Here is a 24,669-nt window from a genome sequence, read left to right as displayed (position 1 = left end):
GAAGACTGCCCCCATAGCTGTACCTTGTAGTTGTTTATAAAGACTTCCATTAAACTCAAAAATATTATTATTTAAACATACTCTAAGTAAATCTACCACATATTCAACTACTGCATTCTCACCCAAGTAGTATTTTATGGCATGAATTCCATCTTGAAGTTTAATATTAGTATACAAACTAACATCTATTACTAGGAAGTACATGTCTTGTCTCCAATCTATATTTTTTATTTTGTCCAACAAGTCAAACACATCTCTAATGTAGGATGGCAATTTCTTTACTGTAAGTAGTAAATATTCATGAAGAAAACATGCTAAATTTTGCAAAAAATACCACTCGCTGAGACTATAGGACATCCCGGTGGGTTGTTCATATTTTTATGAATCTTAAGAACACAGTAGAAACATGGTATTCTAGGATTTTTAATATTAAACTTTTCCTGTACATCTTCATACGAAAAATAATGTAATCTGTGCCCTTTATTAATCAAATCACTATATTCCTCTTGTGCTCTTTCATATTCCTTTATATTAATTTTTTCATAAACATTTTCCAGATTGAGATGTGTGTAACACATTGTCAATTATTTATATACTGTTATATGACCAAAAGTACATGTTAATATCATCGATGGACTACCATAAAAACTGCAATGGAATTGCTAAAAAACTGTAAATAGTGCTACATTTTTGATATTTCTATTTCTGTAATGTGACTTTTATGTGGAGCTTTTCTCCCTGGGCCTCCACTGAAAATGGGCTCATATAGGCCCAGTGGACTTTCCCGTTAAACAAATGCAATAAATAAATAAATAAATAAATATTTGTATTGTAATAATCTTCATATTACACAATATCTCAACATCCAGGAAGCACAGATAGAACTGCATATGAAAGCTCACAGCTGTATGAAGAAAATCCTGCTGGCCGTATGTGCCTTGCTTGAATAGTTAATGAGATTTCATAAGCTGTTTACACAACATTGCAAAATTAATATTCACTGCCTTTATTTTGGCTTATAAAATTCAGTTTAAAGCATCAGGCTGAATAAATTTCACTAATGTAAAGATAAATTTATCTTGAATAGTTTGCCATTTGGTTTTCTAGTAACACTTAATGGTTCCAGAGATATGAATATTTGTTTGAAGTGAAACGTGATAACTTCATTTTTTAAAGGCTCAAGCCACACCCACTGGGAGTTAAAAGTACATTCTCAAAACAGCTGTACTGAAGGGAATGAGTTAAGGCTACGTGCTGTTAATAAGCTTCATGTTGTAGTCCTGGGTTTGAATCCCTATTTTTTCATTTGCCTGATTATTTAACCAGCCAGTGCTTCTGTGCCACTACTAAAAAGTGGCAGTTAGACCAAGTATGTTTACCTGTTAAACAAATAAATATTCAGACAAACAAAAATCAGAAAATGTGTGCATCAAATACTGCATGAAACTGTGCAGTATACCTCTGTGAGGAGCATGATATTCTCCTGTTACACATAATATTGGTGCAGTGGTTAAGCTGAGCCATGAATGCATTACTTCCTTTAAAATGGAGTCTGAATCCCTACAGTATCCGTTTGCATATTGTGGCATTCTGTGCATGTCACTATGATAAAAGCTCTATAGCAGGGTTTAGTGCCTATCACACATTCAGGCGGCTGAGGTATATCTTTATTTGTCAGAAACACCAGGACCTTACAGGAAATTTCCCATGTCCCTTACTTGAAGCTCGTGGACATCCAAATCCCCCCTAACAAATTTAGTTACTACTTTATTGCCAATGACAGATCCCCATCAATGCCCCCCAAAGATCATGGAAATTGCTGTAATACCACTGAGAGGTCAGATGTTGTTGTGTCTTTCGGCTTTTCCCGGTTAGGGGTCGCCACAGCGGAACTCCGGTCCGCTAATGATTGGTAGTTGATTTTTACATGCCGAGTTACCAGCCCTGATGCACAACCTTCAACAAAGGTATGCCCATTCACACATGTCTCCACGCAGAAGACGCTCTAGCTGAGAATCGAACCGCACAACGTGAGACGACAACGAGAGGTCAAATATTAAACCAAATAACAGCAGTGCCCCCCAAAGATCATGGAAATTACTGTAATATCACAGAGAGGTCAAATATTAAACCAAATACCTTCTTGCTAGGGGACTTCAGTTACCAAGAATTGGTTGGCAGACTTACACCTCTAAAAGTGAATATGCTTAGCATTTTTTAGAATTTTTTAATACCCATGCACTGTACCAAACTGTAAAAATACCCAGTAGGGGCTGTAATATCCTTGACATGGTCCTTACCCACCTAGCCTTCACTTCTAGCTCCCACATTACCTCATTCCTGGTTAATTCTGACCATAAATTAGTCATTGTCTTTGTTAGGTCTAGTGGTACCATCCCACCACCAAATGAGCCTTCCTTTAAGGACTTCTCCTGGATAAACCTACTTCGGATTGCAAATGACCTATGCAAAATTCCCAACAATTGCCCGCAAGTGAACTAAATTGCAAGGGTGCCATCTTCACCTTTGACTTTTGCCAGTACCTTAACAGCTGTATAAAAAAGTCAAAATCTGTCCGCCTTAAGTCAAATTTACATTCTGGACCTGTCTGGTGGAATTCTCATATTAATAAATTGCATAACAAAATAATGAAAAGTTATAAGAAATCCCTATCCCCCTTCCTCAAGACAACAGTAAAACATGCTACAAGGAAGTTAAGAGCAATATTAGAAAAGGTGAAATGAAGCATGAGCGTAACGTCACATCATATACCAAAGTAAACTACAAATCTGTTTTCAGTTATGTCGGGAAATTAAGGAGTGATGCCCAACAATGCACCGAGGTCATCCATAAGGATGACCCACTTTGTCATCGCAAGGGCAGCCTTAATATATTAGCAGACAGATTTAGCACTGACTTTACCTCCTCTACCTATATACCCCCCCCCCAATACTCCCGAAAATTTAGTTTCTCCTGAAATTATCGTGGAATATATCTGACAAAGGCTAAAAATAATACTTCAGTGGGACCAGATAACATACCAGGTTACATTCCCATCAGTGCCAGTAATTCACTATTCAACCATGCACTCAACCTGTTCAGCCTCAGCCTATCCACACAGTTTGTGCCTGATGTCTGGAGAGCAATATTATGACTCCCTTACACAAAGGTGGCCCTCTACACACCTAGGTAACTATAGACACATCAGCACCACCAAGCTTATATGCAAGGCCATGGAACATAGCACTACAGATCTCATTTATATGGAATTTATGTGGACACAATCGACTTAACTAATCTAGAAATTAATCTGTTTTGGTTTTGTGAAAGGCAGATTCTGTCTCCTAAACCTAGTACGTTTCTTTACAGTGGTTACAGAGGCTGTGGTTAGTGCATGCATACTGCCTATCTCAGCCTGGTGAGGGTTACTGACCCTATCCCCCACCATGGTATTACTAAAAATCAACCCCCCCCCCCAATACATTGTCTACTGGATTGTAAATGGGCTATTGAACAAGACATAGGAATCTACTATACAAGTGGTCACTGGAACAATAAGATGCCTCACCATATACACATTTAAGCACCCCATTTTCAAACAATTAATAGTGTTCACCTCTGAAATTGAGCACACATTGAACTGTACATGATGATCTGGTGTAAATTTGTGTCAACCCATCCAGACATCAAAACTAGCCTTAAAGGTAGCCAAAGTAATACTTTGTTTGACCTGCAGTGGTACTCTGTCTGAATGTAAGATTATAACTAGTTGTGCCATGGGTAACAATACTGCACACTGTCATGTTTGGAATTCATCTGTCAAAAATCCAAGCCAATATCCTACTCAAGTGGTTGACCATGTTTGCTGATAACTGCAAGCTGGGCACTGGTGTCCATTCATCCATTGATACTACACTGTTTCAGGAAAGGCTTGAATATGCACATACCTGCTTCTCTGAGAATGGTCTCAAGCTTGTAGCATTTATCAAAAAAGCTGTTCTCACTTCATATGCTATAAATAGTACTCCTCTTCAGACAGACATGGTTATAAGAAACCTGGGTACTTGTACAGACAATGCTCTGTTATTCAATCATAATGCCTCCACCATAGTTAGGAAATCCTTTTATCTGGTCTACTTAATTTCCAAGGGAATATCTTCGAGAACCAGTGAAATCAGTCTATGATGGTCCTTTTTTTTTTATCATACCCATCAATGAATACAGTGCCTCCTTTGCTATGTACAAATCCCAGCATATCACTCAGCTGGAAAAGCCACAAAGATTTCAACCAATAAAAGTAAAGGCCATGATTCCTTTAACCATCCTAATGTACTGACACTACTCACCTTATACTCAGTAATCCATCATCTGCTCTGAGGTAATCTGTGCCTCATTTTTCAAACCATGAACAAACCACTTCTATTTGTCCTCCTATTTCTTCACAAAACCAGTGGTCCTACAAACAGTCACACTAGAGACCTAAATCTGCTCCAACAACTAAACAAGACTCGATGGAACATCAGGTTCCTAAATCAACGTATTCTTTGGCTATCTTTAGTGCTGATGACTGGATTGGTAGACACAACTGTGCATCAGGGTTATCATGCACAGCTCTGCTCAGTTTGGAAGATGAACCCTGTTAAGTGCTTGTAAAGGGTGCGAAGTGTTGGCACATACGGTTCGGCATCTTATCGACCATGTCATCATTGCCGAGTACCGTCTTCACGTTCCTATCAGTTGTCCATTAAAGCATTCATACATAGATATGTTTCCTTTTTCTGCATATATTTTAATTTGAATTTTTTAAGGTACACAGACTAGACAATACTTCTTTCCTCAGTATAAGCTTATTACATAATAAGTGAAAAAAAGAGAATTTCTGTGGTTGAAAGTAAAGTGCCTACAGGAGACAGTGCAATCTATCTATGTAAACAATACATAGTTGAATGTTACAAGGCACTGACTTAATATATTTACTGATTCAGCAATAGCTAATACACACTTTGCTCAAGAAACATAAATGCAAAGGAAACCCATTATGTAGCAGTACACTTACCACTTGCCTGATGAAGGGTAGACAGGCTTGATTTAAGCTTAGAAAAATCAGATGAGCTTATTATACTCAAGGACAGAGAGCTCTGTGGTTTGGTTCTTCAGTAATAGAAGGTTATGGTGGGGTATTATTTTTTATCTTTCGAGATGGCAGGGTGAAAGAATTGGTCATATTTGACGATACCTTCAGAGCTGAGTTTTGATCTTTAGCAATGTGCCAGTGGCAGGACAATGCTCCAGATAAAGAGTTTTGTAAAAAATAGAGCAGGAGGCAGCTTGAGACTCTGTTATTGATAAGTCTTTAGATTTAGCAAGGATAACACAATGGTTTCTGAGAGAGGAGATTGCACTGTAAACAAGCAAACGTCATTCATATATATCTGAGGCCTGTTTCTGATGGTATAAGAGCTGGCTAACAGCCAGAAAAAAAAAACGTGGGGAATCTGCACTCTGTGATACAATGAAATACTTTTCTGATTGTGCAAATTTCCAGTGGTGCATTTGAATTTATGGGTTAGTAGACAAGCAAGTTTATGACTTCTGTCAAGTTTATGTTTATTAGCAATGGTGTAAACTTGGGCTCTGGAGATAAGTTAGCATTAAGCCAGACGTCTCAAGTATTCAAAACACTGGACAGAGTATAGAGACTCAGTTTAAGAAGAGGTTATGGACAAAATATTAGTGACCTGAGAGAGATGTTTGGTGGTCTGTAGACTGGCTTCATTTTTATGCCATGGCAAAATTCCATATAAATAAATCAATTATAGAGTTAAACTGATGTGGTCTTACGATTCACCAGAAATCCAGATTACCAAAGGGTAAGCATTCTGGCAAGAGTAATGTTGAAGGCACTTAAGAAAATACTGGAAAACAGCAGGCCCATAATGAAGCCATGAGGAACACCTGTTTTAATCTGTTCTGAGTGAATAAAGATAAGACTAATACCCAAGCTTTGAAGATCATTTTCTTGGACAATTATTCATCTAGTTGCTTTCAGTGGAAGTGAGTCTGCAATAAGTCAATGCTTCGAGACTCTTGGAGTGTTGGGCACTACTGAAAGCCTTTGTGAGCTCAAAAGTGTCCCTGTAAGTCTGCTGTTGTCCACATCATCTAAGTGCTGATTAGTAAGATGCAAGGTGACTGTTCACATACTATATGCTTTTTTAAAGCCATGTTGCTTGAGTTTAGCAGGTCTTATGTGTTCATATAACACATCAGTTATGAGAGCTCACTCCCGAATTTTAGGACTTTTCTTTATGAGAATGAAGTGCAATCAGTAAATACACCTTATAGACCGAATGGCCCTGCCATTCCACTATACTGCCACATTAAGATTCTGCATGTAACCAACATTAAACCTTTTTTGAATGGGAACTGTGCTTGCTACACTCCAACACGTGCAATCTGTAACTATACTACCTATAAAGTTGTATCAGTACAGAGAAAAGGAAATAACTGTATGTCCCTTTTTCTCCATTCTAATGTAACATTGAAGGTAGTGTATTTATGGAATGGAGGTATGAGGCTGGGGACCCAGATCAAAGGATGTAAGGGGGCACAGCCTCTCTGCAAAGACATTTGTTTTATATTAACAATCAAGCAATCATCCCATGGAGCTCTACTTGTGAACATACTGTTGTCCAAGGTAAGCTGTGTATAGTTAGATAACGCGAAGTAGATACAGTTTTAGGCAAGGGGAAAGGAAACAAATGGCCTAGTAGTAGGAAAGCAGTAAGTAATAATCCTACTTGGCGAGGCGACTGCCACAGATGATTTTCATTTGTCCTGGAAGGTTCTGCTTAGATTGCGATAGATTGATGATATACATAAGCAGCAGTGCAGGGAAGGTGTAATGGATTTTAGGAACTCTAGTGTCAGGTCATCCAATCCAGACTGAGTGAATAGGTTGGCTATTTCTGCATAACTGGAGAAGATCTGACCATTCTGTTTGATCTTGAAAGGAGGATGAGCCTTGGATTTAGTTAGCAAATTACTGACATCTCTCTAAAATACTTTTGGATTGTTGAGAAAACTAGACTGCCATACTTTAATTTACTGTGCACTGTTGAATAATTTATGGCACAGGTATTTAGATGAGTAAATACTCATCCATCTGGTATGAGAACTAAAAAATTTAAAAGACACCCATTTTTTATTTTTCTTTGGAATGGCTTTTCTAATGTTTGCATTCATCCAGTTATCAGATCTATGTGTAATGCATTTCATAACTAGATGGAAGTTCCTGTCCTGAAGAAGAAAGTATATGCTAAGAAGAAATTGAAATTTCAAGGCTGTGATGGGACCTTTCTGTTCAGTAACAGAAGCTTAATTAGTGCATGTAGAATTACATAGCAGGTAGGACTCATTTATGACTAAAGGAACTAGGCATAATATAAAACCAGAAATCTTTGTAACCTTGGTAGGAAAAAGGCTGGTAACTGTGCATTTATCAGTGCAAAAATCTTGGGGCACACTGTAGTGTGCTAGTGAGTGCCCAGTTAAATAGGGTGTCCTTAATGCCTTTATAACTGGATATAGCCAGGAAATTGATTATCTGATGTAGTGCATGTTAACCTAGTGTATCATGTGAGCCTTTTTTTATGCAAAGGTTCCAATTCAGTTGAAATCACCAGATGCAATAGTATTCTTTGCTCTGGTGCAGCATCCAATGGTAATCTCCAGTTTTCTGAAAATATCAGCAGTTCATTGTCTCGTGCAATATTAGGTAGAGATGAATAAAGGAGTAACATTTTTAGAAAGGGTGGTTAAGTTACACCCAAATGTCAAATGTGGTTAGTATGAGATGTATCATAGCAGCTTAGGTGAAAACTGGCATTTCTTGTGGTGTGCATAGGCCATCAAATAAAGGTTTTTTGGGTGAAAGTGATAGAATGTTAAAGAAAATACTATGCACATATAGGTACCCTATGCTCGTATGAATTTTACAAGTTGTGAAAGTTGGCATCAGGTATTTCACACTGCATCCACAGGATAAAAAAGTAAACAAAATGCATAGAATTTATAGATATGGTTATGCATTCCACTGCACTGAAGCAATCTGTGGGCAGTTTGGTCTACATCTGTAAAATGTCTCCTTAAAACTGAAATGCCTTGCCTCAAGTTATTTCAAGGTGAAACCTGTTATATTCAAAAAGCGTTTGAACAGTATCTTATTGGGAATTCACAATGCAAGTATTGCAATGAACCTGGCTCATTCAGCTTTAACTTTCCATTTGTATTTCTACCTACCTAGTGAATATACAGTGCATACATGAACTATGGTTGTTGGCAGAATTAATCCAGCAAATATTGTAAATATATGTTGACCAGTCTTTAAAAGATGTCAATGCATTACTAGAGTTAAGACCGTGACACTCACTGTAAAGAATTTAGACTTTCACAAATTGGGATGTTGAAACATATTCCCTTCACCATATACCAACTCCGAGATCGCACTACAGTAGAGAAAAGGATATCTTTCCTTATCCCCACTGTACTGCAATCTCATAGTTGGTATATTTAAGTAGTGGGGTGTGGGGGCACATCCTGCAGGGGGGGGTTTGTTTATTTTCTATTTATTTTGCCGATTCGGTGAATTGGCTTTTGCAAAAGTGCACTTTGAAGTGCACTTTCGCAGAAGTCAGGTTGTACTTTTGTTAGTCGAAGTAATGTAACTCCGTCTAATAAAAGCTGGGTGTGAGTTTGTTCTCTTTTTCTGTTTGTGCGATCTTGGAGTTAGTATATATAAGTAGGGGTGGTGTGGGTGGTGCAGCCCCCCCACATAGAGGGTGCAGGGGGGCTTGCCCCCCTTCTTATATGTAGTGTAGGTGTGTTGATTTGTGTTATTGTGTTTGTGTATGTTTTGTTGTTTGATTTGCTGTAGTGTGGGTAGGATGGTGTATGTGTTGTATGTTGTATGGTGTGTTAATGTTCGCGATTTTGTGTTTCGCGGTTTTGGGGTTTCGGAATTTTGAGCGTTCACCTTTATGGTTTTGAGATACTGAAGTTCAAGATTACAGTATTTCAGGATTATAAAGGGGAACCATTTATATATATATATATATATATATATATATATATATATATATAAATATATATATATGGGTCTATTTTGACTCACCGAATTTACACTTACCTGAATGTCAAAAACTCGAGATGACTCCACTCCACCGGAAACTTAATAAACCGAAGCAACAAATCACCAATATTTTTTACAGGTAAACTAACCACTTGGCCACCAGGACAAAAAAAAAAAAGGAAGCATATTAAACCCCACACCTCTCACTAAATATACCAACTCTGAGATCATACTATACTAGGGAAAAGGGCAAAGTTCTCCCTGGTGGTCAACTGGTTACTTTCCCTGTAAAAAATATTGATGATTCATTGCTTTGGTTTATTAAGTTTTCAGTGGAGTTGTTTTGAGTGTGTGTGTATATATATATATATTTATATATATATATATATATATATATATATATATATATATATATATAGTTGCTAATGACGGGGTAGTGTGGGAACCACAGAGTCAGGTGACTAGATATGATGTCATTCTGTAGCCAGCACTGAAATTGTATTTGAATACTAGTGGGAGATGTGATAGACGCACTCTATCTTGGACCTGGCAACATGGCACACTCATCCACTTTTATCTTGCCTTGCTTTAGTAAGTGACTTGGGAACAGTAATTCTTCAGTCATTTAGAAAATATATTGAGATTAGCTAAATATTGTTTTTCTGTTCCTATCTGAGTCTTTCTATCTGTGTTGTTTTTTTATATATTTTTTTAATTGACGGTCTGGTGTTTATTGTAAATTGATATTCAATATTTTCATGTTTTATATATATATATATGTATATATATATATATATATATATATATATATATATATATATATATATATGTAGGTTCATAGGTAGATACTTAGCTATCTGCCCTAGGGCATTTATAAGCCTAGCCAGAGTGTATTTGGCTTCCGCCTCCCTATTAGATTAGCCTACTGTGCCTCTGTAAAGTAGGTCACAGAAGGTACCCTTTTGTGCCTCTGTCTAGCAGGGACAGAGGAAAGATCCCAGGGGTGAATTTGCGATTTCCCATCCACGCGTCCAAATTTCGCTTGAAGAGGTTCAGCGAGGGGCTATGTCTAACATGAATTGGGATTCTATTCCAGAGTGAGGAGAGCCTTTGGGAAATGAATCTGTCCCTCCAGCATGTCCTATTTACTTTTGTGCTGAGGTTTAGGTCCCTGGAGCGTGTAGCTCTAAGGGACTTGGATTTTTTGAGGTGGAGCATGTCCATTAATTCTGGGTATGACATGGCTTTGTACGTCAGGCATAGATCGCCTCTGAGTAGGCGGTAAGCAACTGAGTAGAGCTGGAGTTTCTTTAGTCGAGCTGCATAGGACATCTGTTTGTAGCCCATAATCCTCTTGGTGAGGAACTTTTGAGGTCTCTCCAGTTGTTGCAGGTGTCGGGTAAGGTACATCCCAAAAGGGGCATTGTATTCAATAATGGGCTTGATGAGTGACGAGCAGAGGGGCACAATGACCTCTCTTGATCTAGATGCGAACCCTTTTGTGATAAGGTGGGCTATATAGAAGGTCTTTCTAACCACTTTGGCAACATGATTATCAAAGGCGAGATTACTATCTACGTTGGTCCCCAAATCTCTAATTACTTCTTCCGTACTTAGTGGATTACCACCTATGTGGTAATTTGTGGGCACCTTGTTTTTCCCAAAGGGGATGACTATGCACTTTTTAGCATCTAGCTTGAGGCCGTGGCTCTGGCACCAAGCATCCGTCTCTGTGAGACCCTTTTAGAGGATGCTTGTGTCAGCTGGAGATTCGATTATGGCCCCCACTTTGCAGTCATCTGCGAACTTTGTCAGCCATAATCCCCCCGTGTTAGCCTGAACCTCAGAGAAGTATATACCAAACAAGAGAGGTCCTAGAACTGAGCCCTCTGTGGGACGCCACTTGTAACTGGTTTGGATTCGGACATGACACCTGTGATTCTGACCATGTGGGTTCTATCTCTGAGCCAGTTTGCAACCCATCTTGTGATATAGGGGTTGATATTTAAGCTGGTAAGCTTATTTATGATGCCCGAGTGGGGTATTGTGTCGAAGGCTTTTGCGAGGTCCAGGTAGGCTGTGTGGACTACCTTGCCCTCATCTATGGCTTTGGTAACTGTTTCAAAGAAATCAACTAGGTTTAAGAGGCAAGATCTACCCTTAACAAAGCCGAATTGGGTACGGTCCAGTATCTGGAGGCTCCCAATGTCTTTGTTTATGAGTTCCATGATAATACGCTCCATAGCTTTACAGACCAGAATAGTCAGGCTTATGGGGCGATAGTTTCCAGGGTCTGTTGTGACACCACCTTTGTGGTGTGGGACCACAGTAGCTGTACGCCATCCTTTGGGTACATATCCTGTAGTAAGGCTAAGTTTGAACAGTGACTTAATGTGAGGGTTCAGTTCTTCTTGGAGCTCATGTAAGACACAGCCTGGGACACCGTCCGGTCCCATAGATGCTGTGTTTTTTGCTTTGGAGAGGGCAGCTTTCACCTGTGCATCTGTGATGTCAGGGAGGTTACATTCAGTTGGGATAGGCGTTTGCTCCTTTGGGGGGGAAGGGGGGAAGAAGTTTGCACTGAATCTGTCTGCCAGGATGTTGGCTCTGTCTGTAGGTTCGGTATATTTTGTACCGTTATGCAACAATTCAGAGCATATCAGGGAGTTTCTGCCCATGTTTCTGACATAACTAAAGAAAGCCTTGTGATTATCTTTAGTGTCTAGGGCAATTTTTCTTTCAAAAGTGGCCTTTGATGATTTTATGAGGGATCGAAGTTTCTTGCTAATACTGATCAGAGATGCCTTCCCTTTTTGGGATTTTGCTCTGTCATGTAGTAGCTTCCTCCTTTTGCTGTTTTGCTTATTTATGGCCGGGCTCCACCAGACCGGTCTCCTGTTTTTGGAGGAGTGAGTCTTAGTTTTATGTGGGATAGCACGATCCATGCATTCCTGCAGGTGCTCATAGAATGCATTTGTAAAGGATTGTGCGGATTGGGCTGTATTATCCTCTGGCCCAGGGGCTTTGAAGGATTCCACCTCAGTCTTGAGAAGTGCAAAGTTGGCTTTGGAGAAATTCTTTACAGTGATTTCCTTGGCTGGGGGTGGGGACGGGATATGGATGTCCAGGGAAATTTGTTTATGGTCTGATCTTACCAAAGAGGGGTTTACCTCTGGTGTGGAACATAGAGTCCCCATGTTGGTGATGACCAGGTCCAATATGTTGTTCCCTCTTGTGGGAGTGGTGACCAGTTGTTCCATTGCATTAGAGTTTATAAATTCAAGGAACCGTTGGGCGAGGGTGTTTGGGCTTGAGTAGTTTTCCCAGTCAATGTTTGGGTAGTTGAAGTCACCCAATAACATAGTGTTTGGAGAGACCTTCATATTCTCCAGTGTTCTCAGGAATACCAAGTGGGGTTCATGTAATAGGGAGGGTGTTCTGTAGCAGGCTACAAACTGAAAGGCAGTTTTGCCCGCTGTTAGTTGCACATGGATGGTTTCCGATGCTTTGTGCAGTGCCACTAACCTGGGAGGTGTAGGTATCTTTGTTGAATATAGATACTCCCCCTCCTTTTGTGCTTCGGTCCGAGTTTTGGGGCCGAAACGCATGGTATGAGTTATAACCTGGTAGTGCTGGGGTGCTCTCAGGAGTCTTGAACCAGGTTTCTGTTACTGCACAGACATTGATTTTCTCCATACTGAGGAGAGTCTCGAGTGCGTGCATCTTGAGGTTTAGACTTCTGGCATTGAGTAGCATTACCTTTAGTTTTTTTATCTTTGGGTTGTCTATGGAGGTGGGTTTGTCCTTTGAGCCTTGCCTAAAAAAGGCAGTATGGGGGTGGCAAGAGCCTTGGCCAGTATACAATAGCCTAAGGGTGACAGGTGCAAGCCGTCCCTACTGAAGCAACGTGGCTTGTCGAGCATGTCATCCCAGGCTGACAGACACTGGATCCCTTTGAATGACACCAATACTTTAGCCAATTGTTGAAACTAATAATTTTGTCTTTATACTGTGGCATCATTCTTGGTGAGGGCAAGATGTTACTCAAAGTCAGGGACATACCAGCCTGGGCTACATGGTCAGAGAGCTCCTCTATGTCTCTTTTCATGTAGTCCAGGGAGGTACGTCTCAGGTCATTCACACCAGCATGGACAATGACGGAGTCATACTTGTACTTGCTTTGGAGTGACCTGAGTGCTTGCATTATGTGGCGGATCCTGGCACCCGACAGGCAGCTTACAGTGACCTTCTCCTTGTTCAGTCTGGTGAGTGGGACGTCAGTGTGCCGGACAATAGAGTCCCCTATAACAAGTGTATTTGGTGTGTTGTTTGGCCTTATGGGCTGTGACTGTGAGGCACACTGATTTTGTGAGATATGTGATTTGTGGGTACTGTTGAGGGGTGGCTGTTGCTTGGATATCTGCTTAGGAGGTCTTTGCTGTTTAGGCAGATTTTTATTTAGAGCCTCCAAGTATGTTTTTGTGTGTTTATGTATTGGGTATGCAGATGCAATAGGTCTGTGTGAGACTGGATTTGTGGTGTGGGTGGTTACCTTTTCCTCCTGACTGACTGTGACAGTCTTGGGTTGAGAGAGCTCTGCCTCCAGTTTGGCTGTGTAACTGCATCTCTCACATGTATTAGAGTTTGTTGGAAGGAGGAGAGGGTTGTCTGTGTACATAAGGCAATTGTAACATTGCCTCAAAATTCCCAGATTCACCAGCTGGACTGGAGAGTAACCTTGAAAATGACCCTTGGACATACCAGATTAGTATAGGGAACTGTTGTTTTTACTGATCAGATTAGGGAAGGGAACTTATTTTTCACTTGATCAGGAAGGACCAATCGGGAGTCTAATACTTATGAGAAGTCAAGGAGAGGGTGTAGTGCTTTAGTTAGTTAGTGTTTCCTTATAAGAGCTGAGCAAGTGCAGGGCTTTAGAAAGAGAATAGGGTGATTACTTTGAGAGTTTGAACAGTTCTAAGGGAAAAAGTGAAGAGCAGACTTTGTGGAGCCTGGAATAGTTTAAACTTGTTTAGGCGGCGCTGCTTGACGCTGCGGAGTGAGCAAAACCGCTCAAAAAGAGAGTTGTAGGGTTTTAAGAGAGAGAGATCAAGGAGTTTAGAATTGACCCAAAATGGCCAATAAAACTACAGCTTCTAGGTAGTAACCACTCCTCCAGGGACAGGCAGGCTGTTCAGTGTTAACCACTCCCACTGGTGAACACAGAGACTTCCCTTTAGCCCAAGCAAGCACTGGCCTTCTAGAAACTTCCAAACAGTTCAGAACAGCAAATCTGTAATTGAACTTTCTTAACAATCAGAAAGTGGGAAAAAAGCAAGACTTGTTTTTTTTTTTCTTTTTGTTGTAGTTTAAAGGTAGCAGAGATACACAAGCAGCAAAATAATCACAACAGTGCAATAAATGACCCCACACTTGAGTGCTAGGCCAAAATCAGGTAAAATGCAGTTTTTAGAGAAAAAAACGATTTTAAATTAAGTGCAACACAGGAAATGCAGTAAACAGGCTCTAGATGTGTTCCAAGTACTGTTACTGCTACAGATATAAACTTTAGCAAGCCGGAAAATGCCAAAAAGTAGGCAGCAAAGCAGTAAAACTTAACAAAAAATCAGAAGAAAATACTTAAAATCACAAAAGTGGCTCCTTTTCTTCTCTCAGCGTTTTCTCCTCTTGGTAGGTGCTTCAGCAACAACTAGCAAGCCTGAAAAGATGCCAAAACCATGAGGCAGCCTGGTTTTAAGAAAGAGAGATCAAGGAGTTTAGAATTGACCCAAAATGACCAATAAAACTACAGCTTCTAGGTAGTAACCACTCCTCCAGGGACAGGCAGGCTGTTCAGTGTTAACCACTCCCACTGGTGAACACAGAGACTTCCCTTTAGCCCAAGCAAGCGCTGGCCTTCTAGAAACTTCCAAACAGTTCAGAACAGCAAATCTGTAACTGAACTTTCTTAACAATCAGAAAGTGGGAAAAAAGCAAGATTTGTTTTTTTTTTTTTCTTTTTGTTGTAGTTTAAAGGTAGCAGAGATACACAAGCAGCAAAATAATCACAACAGTGCAATAAATGACCCCACACTTGAGTGCTAGGCTAAAATCAGGTAAAATGCAGTTTTTAGAGAAAAAAACGATTTTAAATTAAGTGCAACACAGGAAATGCAGTAAACAGGCTCTAGATTTGTTCCAAGTACTGTTACTGTTACAGATATAAACTTTAGCAAGCCGGAAAATGCCAAAAAGTAGGCGGCAAAGCAGTAAAACTTAACAAAAAACCAGAAGAAAATACTTAAAATCACAAAAGTGGCTCTTTTTCTTCTCTCAGCGTTTTCTCCTCTTGGTAGGTGCTTCAGCAACAACTAGCAAGCCTGAAAAGATGCCAAAACCACGAGGCAGCCTGGTTTTAAGAGAGAGAGATCAAGGAGTTTAGAACTGACCCAAAATGGCCAATAAAACTACAGCTTCTAGGAAGTAACCACTCCTCCAGGGACAGGCATGCTGTTCAGTGTTAACCACCCCCACTGGTGAACACAGAGACTTCCCTTTAGCCCAAGCTAACACTAGAAACTTCCAAACAGTTCAGAACAGCAAATCTGTAACTGAACTTTCTTAACTTTCAGAAAGTGGGAAAAAAGCAAGATTTTTTGTTTTTTTTTCTTTTTGTTGTAGTTTAAAGGTAGCAGAGATACACAAGCAGCAAAATAATCACACGTACTTAAATATTCTCACTCTGAGGTCACACTACCCATAACCACACACAAAACACCACCACATGCTACATTCTCCTCGCACACACACATCACAGCAACAAAACACACTGACACACACCACAGCCCCTACCCAAAACCCTTCATACATACACATTTACCTGAATCCATAACCACAGCAAAACCTCAGAAGCGCAAAATTCAAAACCGCCAGTATTCGAGGTTTTGAATTTCTTGCTTCTGAGCTTTCGCTGTACTCAGGATTCCACTTTATGGGCTCGAAATACTGAAATTTGATATTTCAGTATTTCGAGCTTCTAAAGTGAATCCATATATATATATATATATATATATATATATATATATATATATATATATATATAGCTAAATATTGTTTTTCTGTGTCTGTCTGAGTTTTTCTATCTGTGTTGCTTTTTATATTTTTTTGTGAATTGACCCTCTGGTGTTTATTGTAAATAGATATTCAATATTTTCATGTTTTCTATTATATATACATATATATATATATATATATATATATATATATATATATATATATATTTATATATATATATGGGATCCGGACACATGCTCGACTAGCATATGTTTAAATCACAAAACATCGAACACACATACACTAAAGCGCTTAACATCGACAAGCGCTTCCTTGTATGTGTGCCTGTTTCGTAGATCAGACTACAGTGCGGGTAATGGAAATTCCCTTTTTCCTACTATAGTGCGATCTAGAGTGAGAATAATAAAGTAGGGGGTGGGGGCAAAGCCCCCCTGCAGAAATGTAGATTTTTTTTTTTAACTACACATATACGGAAGCGCTTTTTTGATGTTAAGCACTTTCGTGTATGTGTGTTTGATGTTTTGTGATTCGGACATATGCTAGTCGAGCATGTGTCCTAGACCCATATATATATACATATATATGGGTTCCATACACTAGATCAAATTTTCACTAATTCGAAATAGTGCATGGAATGCTCACTGCAGCGAAAGTGCACTTAATCGAAAGTGCACTTACACGAAGTTCAGTACAACGAATGGGTGTTGTACTGAACTTCCATGTAATATTCACAGACCTTAGGGTTAGGGCACGGGTCATAGTAAGAGGATAGCCCATAGGGCTATCCTCTTACTATGACCCGTGCCCTATCCCTAAGGTTTGTGACGACTGCAGCGCAGTGAAGGACATAGCAATGTCCTCCACTATGGTGCGATAGTCACGAACCTTAGGGTTAGGGCATGGGTTAGGGTAAGGGGATAGCTTTACTAACTATCCCCTTTTCCTAACCTGTGCCCTAACCCTAAAGTCCGTGACTATCACACCATAGTGGAGGACATAGCTTGTTTTATGTCCTCCACTGTGCTGTGGTGTTTTCGTGAAGTGACTTACAAAAGTTCACTTTCGTTAAAGTGAACTTTCGCAGAAGTGAGGCTTCCTATTACAAGTTCGAAGTAGTGAACTTTCGTTCTTGTAATAGGAATCCATATATATATATATATATATATATATATATATATATATATATATATATATATATACCTTTCATTGTGGCTGGTCTTTTAGAAAATATTTAATCTTTGATAGTACTTGCATTTATTTAGTGGCACTATGGCTCCACGTTCCTGAAAATCTTGCTGCTTGGTCAGACATTACCATTTGTATAAGTTTTAATTTTACTGAGAGCAATTGGGTACCCTGTTAAGAGCCTTAAAGTAGCTGCCTTTGGGTGTTCTGGTGGCAGTGTATCTACCTTACAGTCTGGGTGGAAGTGGCAAAGTGGGTAAGCTTCGCCAGCCTTTCCCAGGTGTGTGCGTGAAAATCAAATCTCAAAGAGAGAGTGTGTGTGTCAGTTACTTTGAACAGGGACACTGGGAGCACTGATTTCACAGAGAGGGTGGTGGAGAACTTGGCTTGGAACACCCAGCTAAGGACTCAACTCTATAGCTGTGTCAGTAGGGAGACTTATTTGGGTCCTGGAGAGAAAGCTCAACCCCAGGACTGGAGTGTGCATTCCCTGTGTTTTCTTAAAGGAAATTGTACTTGGTGCAGAAAGCTGCATCTGAAAATACTGTGTTTCTAGTTATTTCTCAGTGAATGTTCCCCACCAGTGTCAGTGGCAAGGATTGAGGCTCCTTGATCACTGGCCTAGAGGAAGGAAGTCCCAGTTGCCATCAACTTGTTCTCTCTGGACATGACATTAGAGATCAGTGATGGTGAGAAACATCTTAAGGAAATAAAACATACTCAGTCGGGCTATGATTTCTCTATGTTATGAATAGTGGGCATGGAGGATGTAACTAGTTCATGTATATTCCAAAGCACTGGTTCATGTCTACACTAGTTTTGACATATAAAATGTCTTCACCAGTATGAAGTGCCAGCAAAGAATTCAACTATTTTAGAAGAATTAAAATTTCATATGATGCTATCAGCTGGCATTCACTCACATTTTAAAGTAGAAGGTCACATTTTAAAAATAAATCAAAGAACAGTACAGATCTACATTAATCTTCTACAACATGTAATAGCATATCATTTATGATAAGTCTATTAGAAATCAAAATAAAGAATCTCATTAAACAAGAAGCCTGAAATGGTCTCAGTGCTATAACATGTTTTATTATGTAATCAGTATGTTCAAGCCATAAATTATTCATACACTTTTTTAAACTCTAAATGCATTGTCAGTTAAACTCTCATATTATTATTATATTATATAACTGCAAATATATCAATTATCAATTTATTAAGAACATTCAGTATAATGCCAGTGCCTCCATCAAGAATAAATGAAACATTTTTGTTATAAAACCTTTACTTTGCAAGAACGTCTCATTAAACCGGGGGGAGTGTAAATAAAGCTCTAGTGTTAATAAGCCAAAATTCTTCCTTTTTAAATAAGATCTCATGACACTTATTTGCTGGCAAGTTCTAAAAATTGTCAGTTCTTGTGAAAACATAATGGCCATCCAAGTGAATCAGTGAAAGTTTGCATTGAACATTAGACTCACTATTGTGCCTAAGATCACTTAAGTACACAAGTAAATTAAACTTTAAATGTTGTGATGTCCAGCCAACATTAACCAAACTACATGTACAGATGGCCAGATGAATTACCCATTGTAAAGTACACGCTATCAGATGTCTAATGGTAATAGCTTGTTTGACATCTTTTCATGGTAACCTATGTGCTGCCTGCACGGTCTGTTCCATCAAGCTTAGCATGTATCCTTTAGGTATATATCTATTTTGTCACATGACAACACTGTATAGTCATCAGTTGATGAACATATTCTTTTTCAATCTGACAAGTTGTGATTTTGGTATGTTGCTGATCATATGTATGATTTGGATGGCTGCTATCATCCCTAAGCAAAGAATTCTTTGAAAATGGCTTTTTGTATAAAGAAGTATATGAATGGTCCCATCTATTAGTAATAGAAAAATCCAGAAAATCTTATATAAACCTGCTAAACTTTAGTGTAAATGTAAACCAAAATATGTGCAGGTTAAATATTCCAATAAACATTCCAGCCCATTGCCCTCCCCTTATCAGACCATCCAACAATCATCCGGATAACATTTCCACATAACTATATCATTAAAAAAAAAAAAATCACATCCTTATTGTAAATAAATTTTGTCTAAAAAAGATTAATAAAAAGGTCAGCGTAAATGGGGAAAGATACTCCTATAGCAGTTCCTTGAAACTACAAATAAATTTCCTCCTTGTACTAAATCACATTCTTGCTCTAGCTCTGTGAGCTAAAAGTAAAACATCCACAAACTCCCAGTAATAGATCTGGGCCTGCTTCAGCTAATACTTTATAGAAACGTCTGATCTGTTTTGGAATATTGGTATCTAACAACTGGACATGTAATATATACATCATGGTCTCCTTGCCAAGCTACTGTAAATCAGCCATAAGATGTGAACAATGAGTGGTGTTATAGGCACATGCTGGAATGTAATGTAACTAGGCCTTATAGCAAGTCTCTAAAACTTTTGAGATTGGTTCTGTGAGTGAATCTTCCTACTTGACACAGCAGGTCAGTGTGCTGAGTTATTTGCTGTTTTATGAATCATTAGAAGAATATAAAAGCTCTAAGGCTGAGGCTATTATAGATGATCCCACCATCCAACAATACTGTAAAGTTACCCAATCACTATTAGCGAACCACTATTAGTAGTATATTACAATTTGCGGACCATTTATTTCTTGTGCATACTAGGGCTTTGAAACTGGCAATTTTACTTTAGAAGACAATCATGTTTTGAGATTCCATTGTTTTATCATAAGGCGAAAAATACTTTCCAGAGATGCACACAAAAGACCACCAGTACAAATGCATGTTACACACACACACACACACACACACACACACACACACACACACACACACACACACACACACACACACACACACACACACACACACACACTTTGTAAGTTGGACTGTGCAGTCATTCCAAGTCAAAAAAATGACCTAATGTGGAATATAACAGAAAAATACAAATGCCGTCTGGAGCTGAGGACCAAAAATCAGTACTTCAGATAGTCAAGGTCACAGAGAGATATGTTTGCTACAGCTCCTCACACATGCACACAAACTCAAACTCATTTCACACATGCACACAAACTCAAAACTATTTCACACATGCACAGAAACTCGATCATTTCACACATGCACACAAACTCAAGATTATTTCACACATGCATACAGACTCAATCATTTCACACATGCACATGAATTCAAGATTATTTTACACATGCACACAAACTCAAGCTCATTTAAGTGACTGCAGATTCACATCATGCCTCGTTAAATGACTTCCAGCACTGCCCTCCCTCAAGATATGCCTGAGTTTTAAGGGTTATGTAAATCTTTTTTTAATTACTTTTATGTTAAAATATAAGTAGAACTTTACATGGTAATAGGTTTCCTAAACTCACTTTTCATCACGCCACTGTTATTATACTGAAGATGGATAAGTTTATTACCAAATGTGTGGTTAGACTGTGGGACTGCTCATCTACTGTAGCGAGGTCAAAAGAAACTTTGAAATAATTTAACTATATTCTAGATGTATGGTCAGATGATACAAAAATGTATTGGTGGGTTGGGGCAGTTTGCTTAGATAGCTGACTAGCCTGAATGAAGGTATGACAAATTTGCACTTGGAGACTCTGAGCACTTCACTAAAATGCAAAAGCAGTAACCAAACTTTCTTTAATCCTAGATGCAAAAAGTTCTCTTGGTGTATCCTTTAGACCTTATTCACGGACTCGTTACAATTCTGAATTCAAAAATCTTGTTCACAGTTTCTTCCCACCCCTGACCAGCGAATGGCTGGAGGTCCCAAAGGCTGAAATGGATAAGATGAAAAAGGGCTGCACAAATCTTCTTGACTCACATGTGCCATTCTACAGGACGCCTAACAAATGTGTTCGGTGTGACAAGGTAAGATGATCTTTCCATAACATGTGCAGAATATTTCTTTCCTAGCAAATCAGTAGTCAAAGTTTAACACACCCCCAGAAGCGGTAATATAATACCTACTGTTTTCTCTGGTTAATGGGATTTTTAACTGTCTCAGTCAGCACAGAAGAGAAGCTTGTGAAAAAATGGTTGTGTACATAGCATGAATTATTTGATCATCCCAGTATTTTATTGCATTTTCAAAGTCTTTCTTTATGTGTCTGGTTGTTTAACCCCCTATTTTATGAGGTAAGACCTCTTTTAGTGCTAATGAATATTTTCCCATAATTCAGCTGTTATTCCACCTTTACCCATGGTAAGAGCATAGTAGACAACCATGCCTGACATAATTTAGAGGGCACAGTTTGGCATGGTGGTGTGGACTAAGGACACTGAGTAATATGCACATAAATGCAGTTTAATTGACTTATTTTATTTTACTGACTGGATAGTTCAGCTGGTCCTCGTCAGGGATGACCTGGCTGCAATGGCAGAACTGAGGGAACATTTCTTCATATTGACCAGGATGATATAATTGATAACAAGGTCATATAATACATAAAAAGATTACTGCTGTTATATTTCAAGTTACATTAGTTTAATGGATATCTGCAGGTGTTTGAGAGCACTATACAACAAAAAAGGGAAATATTTAGACTTACAAGAAATGCATGATTATTTTTCTAACATATATATATATATATATATATATATATATATATATATATATATATATCAAAACACAAAACATTGAACAAACTCACCAGCAATTGCAATTAATCACCACTAAAAAAACTAACCAAAAATGTAACCCCTCATTGCTTAGGCAGCTCTTTCTCTTCTTTTCTACGATGACAAATGGAAACATTCATGAAGGTACTGTGACCTTTACATCTTCATGTACATATCTTGGTAACCTTTTGGTATTCAGCAATGGCTGTAATATGGTGCTGCATGATGCTCTAGCATGAAGACATGTGGCATCACTTAGGATTGGCTCTGCAGTTGTGCTGAATACTAATGAGGTAGTCAGTGGGAAAGACATATGCTAATTAGCCGTGTGCTGTCTTCCTAGAACTACCTCCACAAAGGTAACTACATGCCGAGCGATTCAAGAAACCACTTGGCTGTGTAGAACAGCATGGCCAGCCCCACTGTCTCATGGTAGTGAATATGGCCAGGAAGACAGTGTTCAGCTACTTACCACTATAGCCGGACATAGGTATAGGCCAACTAGGTGGACGCCTAGGGCGCTGGTCTAGCAGGGATGCTTTTTGAGTAATCTGGATGGTGTAGGTAGACCAGAATGGGGGCACCGAGTGGTGTTGGGAGGTGCTGTCGAGACATTTTGCCTAGGGCACCAGTTGACCAAAGGTCGACGCTGCTTACCACGATCATGTATGGGGATCAGGGTGGAGGGAGCTACTAGTCACCAGGGATTACCCTACAGATAAGTGCTATAATGGCATCAACATCACTACAGTGAATGGGGGATGGCAGGCAACACTACACACTAGGGATTATGATATAGTTCAAATGACATATTTGTTTGCCTGCTTGTTTATGTACTTGTAAGCTTGTTTGCCTATCTATGTATTAGTATTTGTTTACTGGGAAGGTCAGAATTAAGTGAATGTATTATAAACATAAACTAGAGAAAAAATGCTTCTGCTTCTACTAGTCACCAGGGATTACCCTACAGATAAGTGCTATAATGGCATCAACATCACTACAGTGAATGGGGGATGGCAGGCAACACTACACACTAGGGATTATGATACAGTTCAAATGACATATTTGTTTGCCTGCTTGTTTATGTACTTGTAAGCTTGTTTGCCTATCTATGTATTAGTATTTGTTTACTGGGAAGGTCAGAATTAAATGAATGTATTATAAACATAAACTAGAGAAAAAATGCTTCTGCTTACTTATTCACTTGCAGTAGAGTTGGCATCTATAAACATAAGTTAAAAGACATGCAATACACAATATACTCTTATCACATAAATAAAACATGTAATTAAAGTTCCCACTTAAATCTGTTAACCATGATCAGCACAGCAGAGCATTTGGTCTAGTGGTGGGTCATAATCACAGTTTATAGTAATGCAGTGATGTGAAAGTAATTGCAAGAAGCAATTATTATACAACAATTATGTGTATTTTTTCATAAAGCAACAGATACAGATACATTAAGATAGTAAGAATAAATAATCTGTAAATTCAAATGAGTCTGGTGTAACTAATGCAACATCTCATAGTTTGTTGAAACTGCATAATTCCTCCTATTGCCATTGAAAACTAAAGTTCAGATTTTATCACTTTTTTTAAATAAGGTGCTGAATTTTATAAAATATAAATATATTTAATTGGATCTTTATTCAGTACCTACAATTCTTAAGTTCTTTCCCTATCCCAATTCTACAAGAGTATTTTTACTGCTGTATTATAAATTGCATTGTCTTTGTTTTTGTTCTTTATCATAACAGGAGCGTAATTTTAACTGCAAAATCTGTGGGAAAACTTTCAAGCGTTCCTCAACACTCTCCACACATTTGTTGATTCACTCAGACACAAGGCCCTACCCATGCCAGTACTGCGGGAAACGATTTCACCAGAAATCAGACATGAAAAAGCATACGTTCATACACACAGGTAAACAAGGAATTTGCACTGTATTCTTGAATAATGCAGTATAATGTCTGAAGTGATTAAGATGCACTTAAAGTTTTAAACCGTTGGTTGGGAGGTTGCTTGATAAAATGCAACAGGAATTTATTCCTTCTAAATTATTATGCTTCATTATGAAGACCTCTGCTTTTCATTGCTACGCATTTCAGCTTGAAACTGAGAACAAAACCTTGCTATAAACAGATTCTTGTCTAGCAGCTCATTTGTGTAAGACATACATTATAGTTCATATTCTATCTGAGTCATCAGCTGCTTAAAGATGAAGGTGATGTTGCTTTGATATTCTTTGTAGGAAACTCCCGCCTAATGTGTCATGCTTTTAAAACGATGCAGCAGGATGATCATAGGGTTCTAGATTTGTGTATAGAATGCCATGAGGATGAAATGAAAACAACCACGATTTACATATTCCAAGTCAGAAGAATGTGCTGTGGTGGGGGGATCTGATGAAAAATTTTAATAACTTGCTTGGTAAATTATGAATCTTGAGAAGTTAAATGATTTCATGTCACAGTTGTGAACATCAGTGCATGTTCATCATATTGTTCACTGCTGCAGTAACCTAAGCTATACATGTTATATCCTGCATAAATTATAACAACTGGCCAGCTTTCAAAGCTTCAGGGCACCTT

The 24,669-nt window shown here is 38.7% G+C and overlaps 1 protein-coding gene across 1 annotated transcript in view; it reads left to right on the top strand.

Moving 5' to 3' along the window:
• LOC122812203 (zinc finger protein Gfi-1b-like) overlaps nt 1–24,669 on the top strand; it is a 311,143-nt gene that overhangs the window by 264,575 nt on the left and 21,899 nt on the right. The window contains exons 4-5 of the mRNA XM_044084542.1: nt 21,108–21,328; nt 23,836–24,001. Coding sequence (XP_043940477.1) covers nt 21,108–21,328; nt 23,836–24,001 — 387 coding nt within the window. The remainder of the gene's footprint in view (nt 1–21,107; nt 21,329–23,835; nt 24,002–24,669) is intronic.

Source organism: Protopterus annectens, chromosome 9.part0 (assembly GCF_019279795.1).
Source record: "Protopterus annectens isolate FY-2018-M chromosome 9.part0, PAN1.0, whole genome shotgun sequence".
NCBI lineage: Eukaryota > Metazoa > Chordata > Ceratodontiformes > Protopteridae > Protopterus > Protopterus annectens.
Note: the sequence above shows the minus strand (reverse complement) of the source record. Positions and strands in the feature narration are given on the sequence as shown.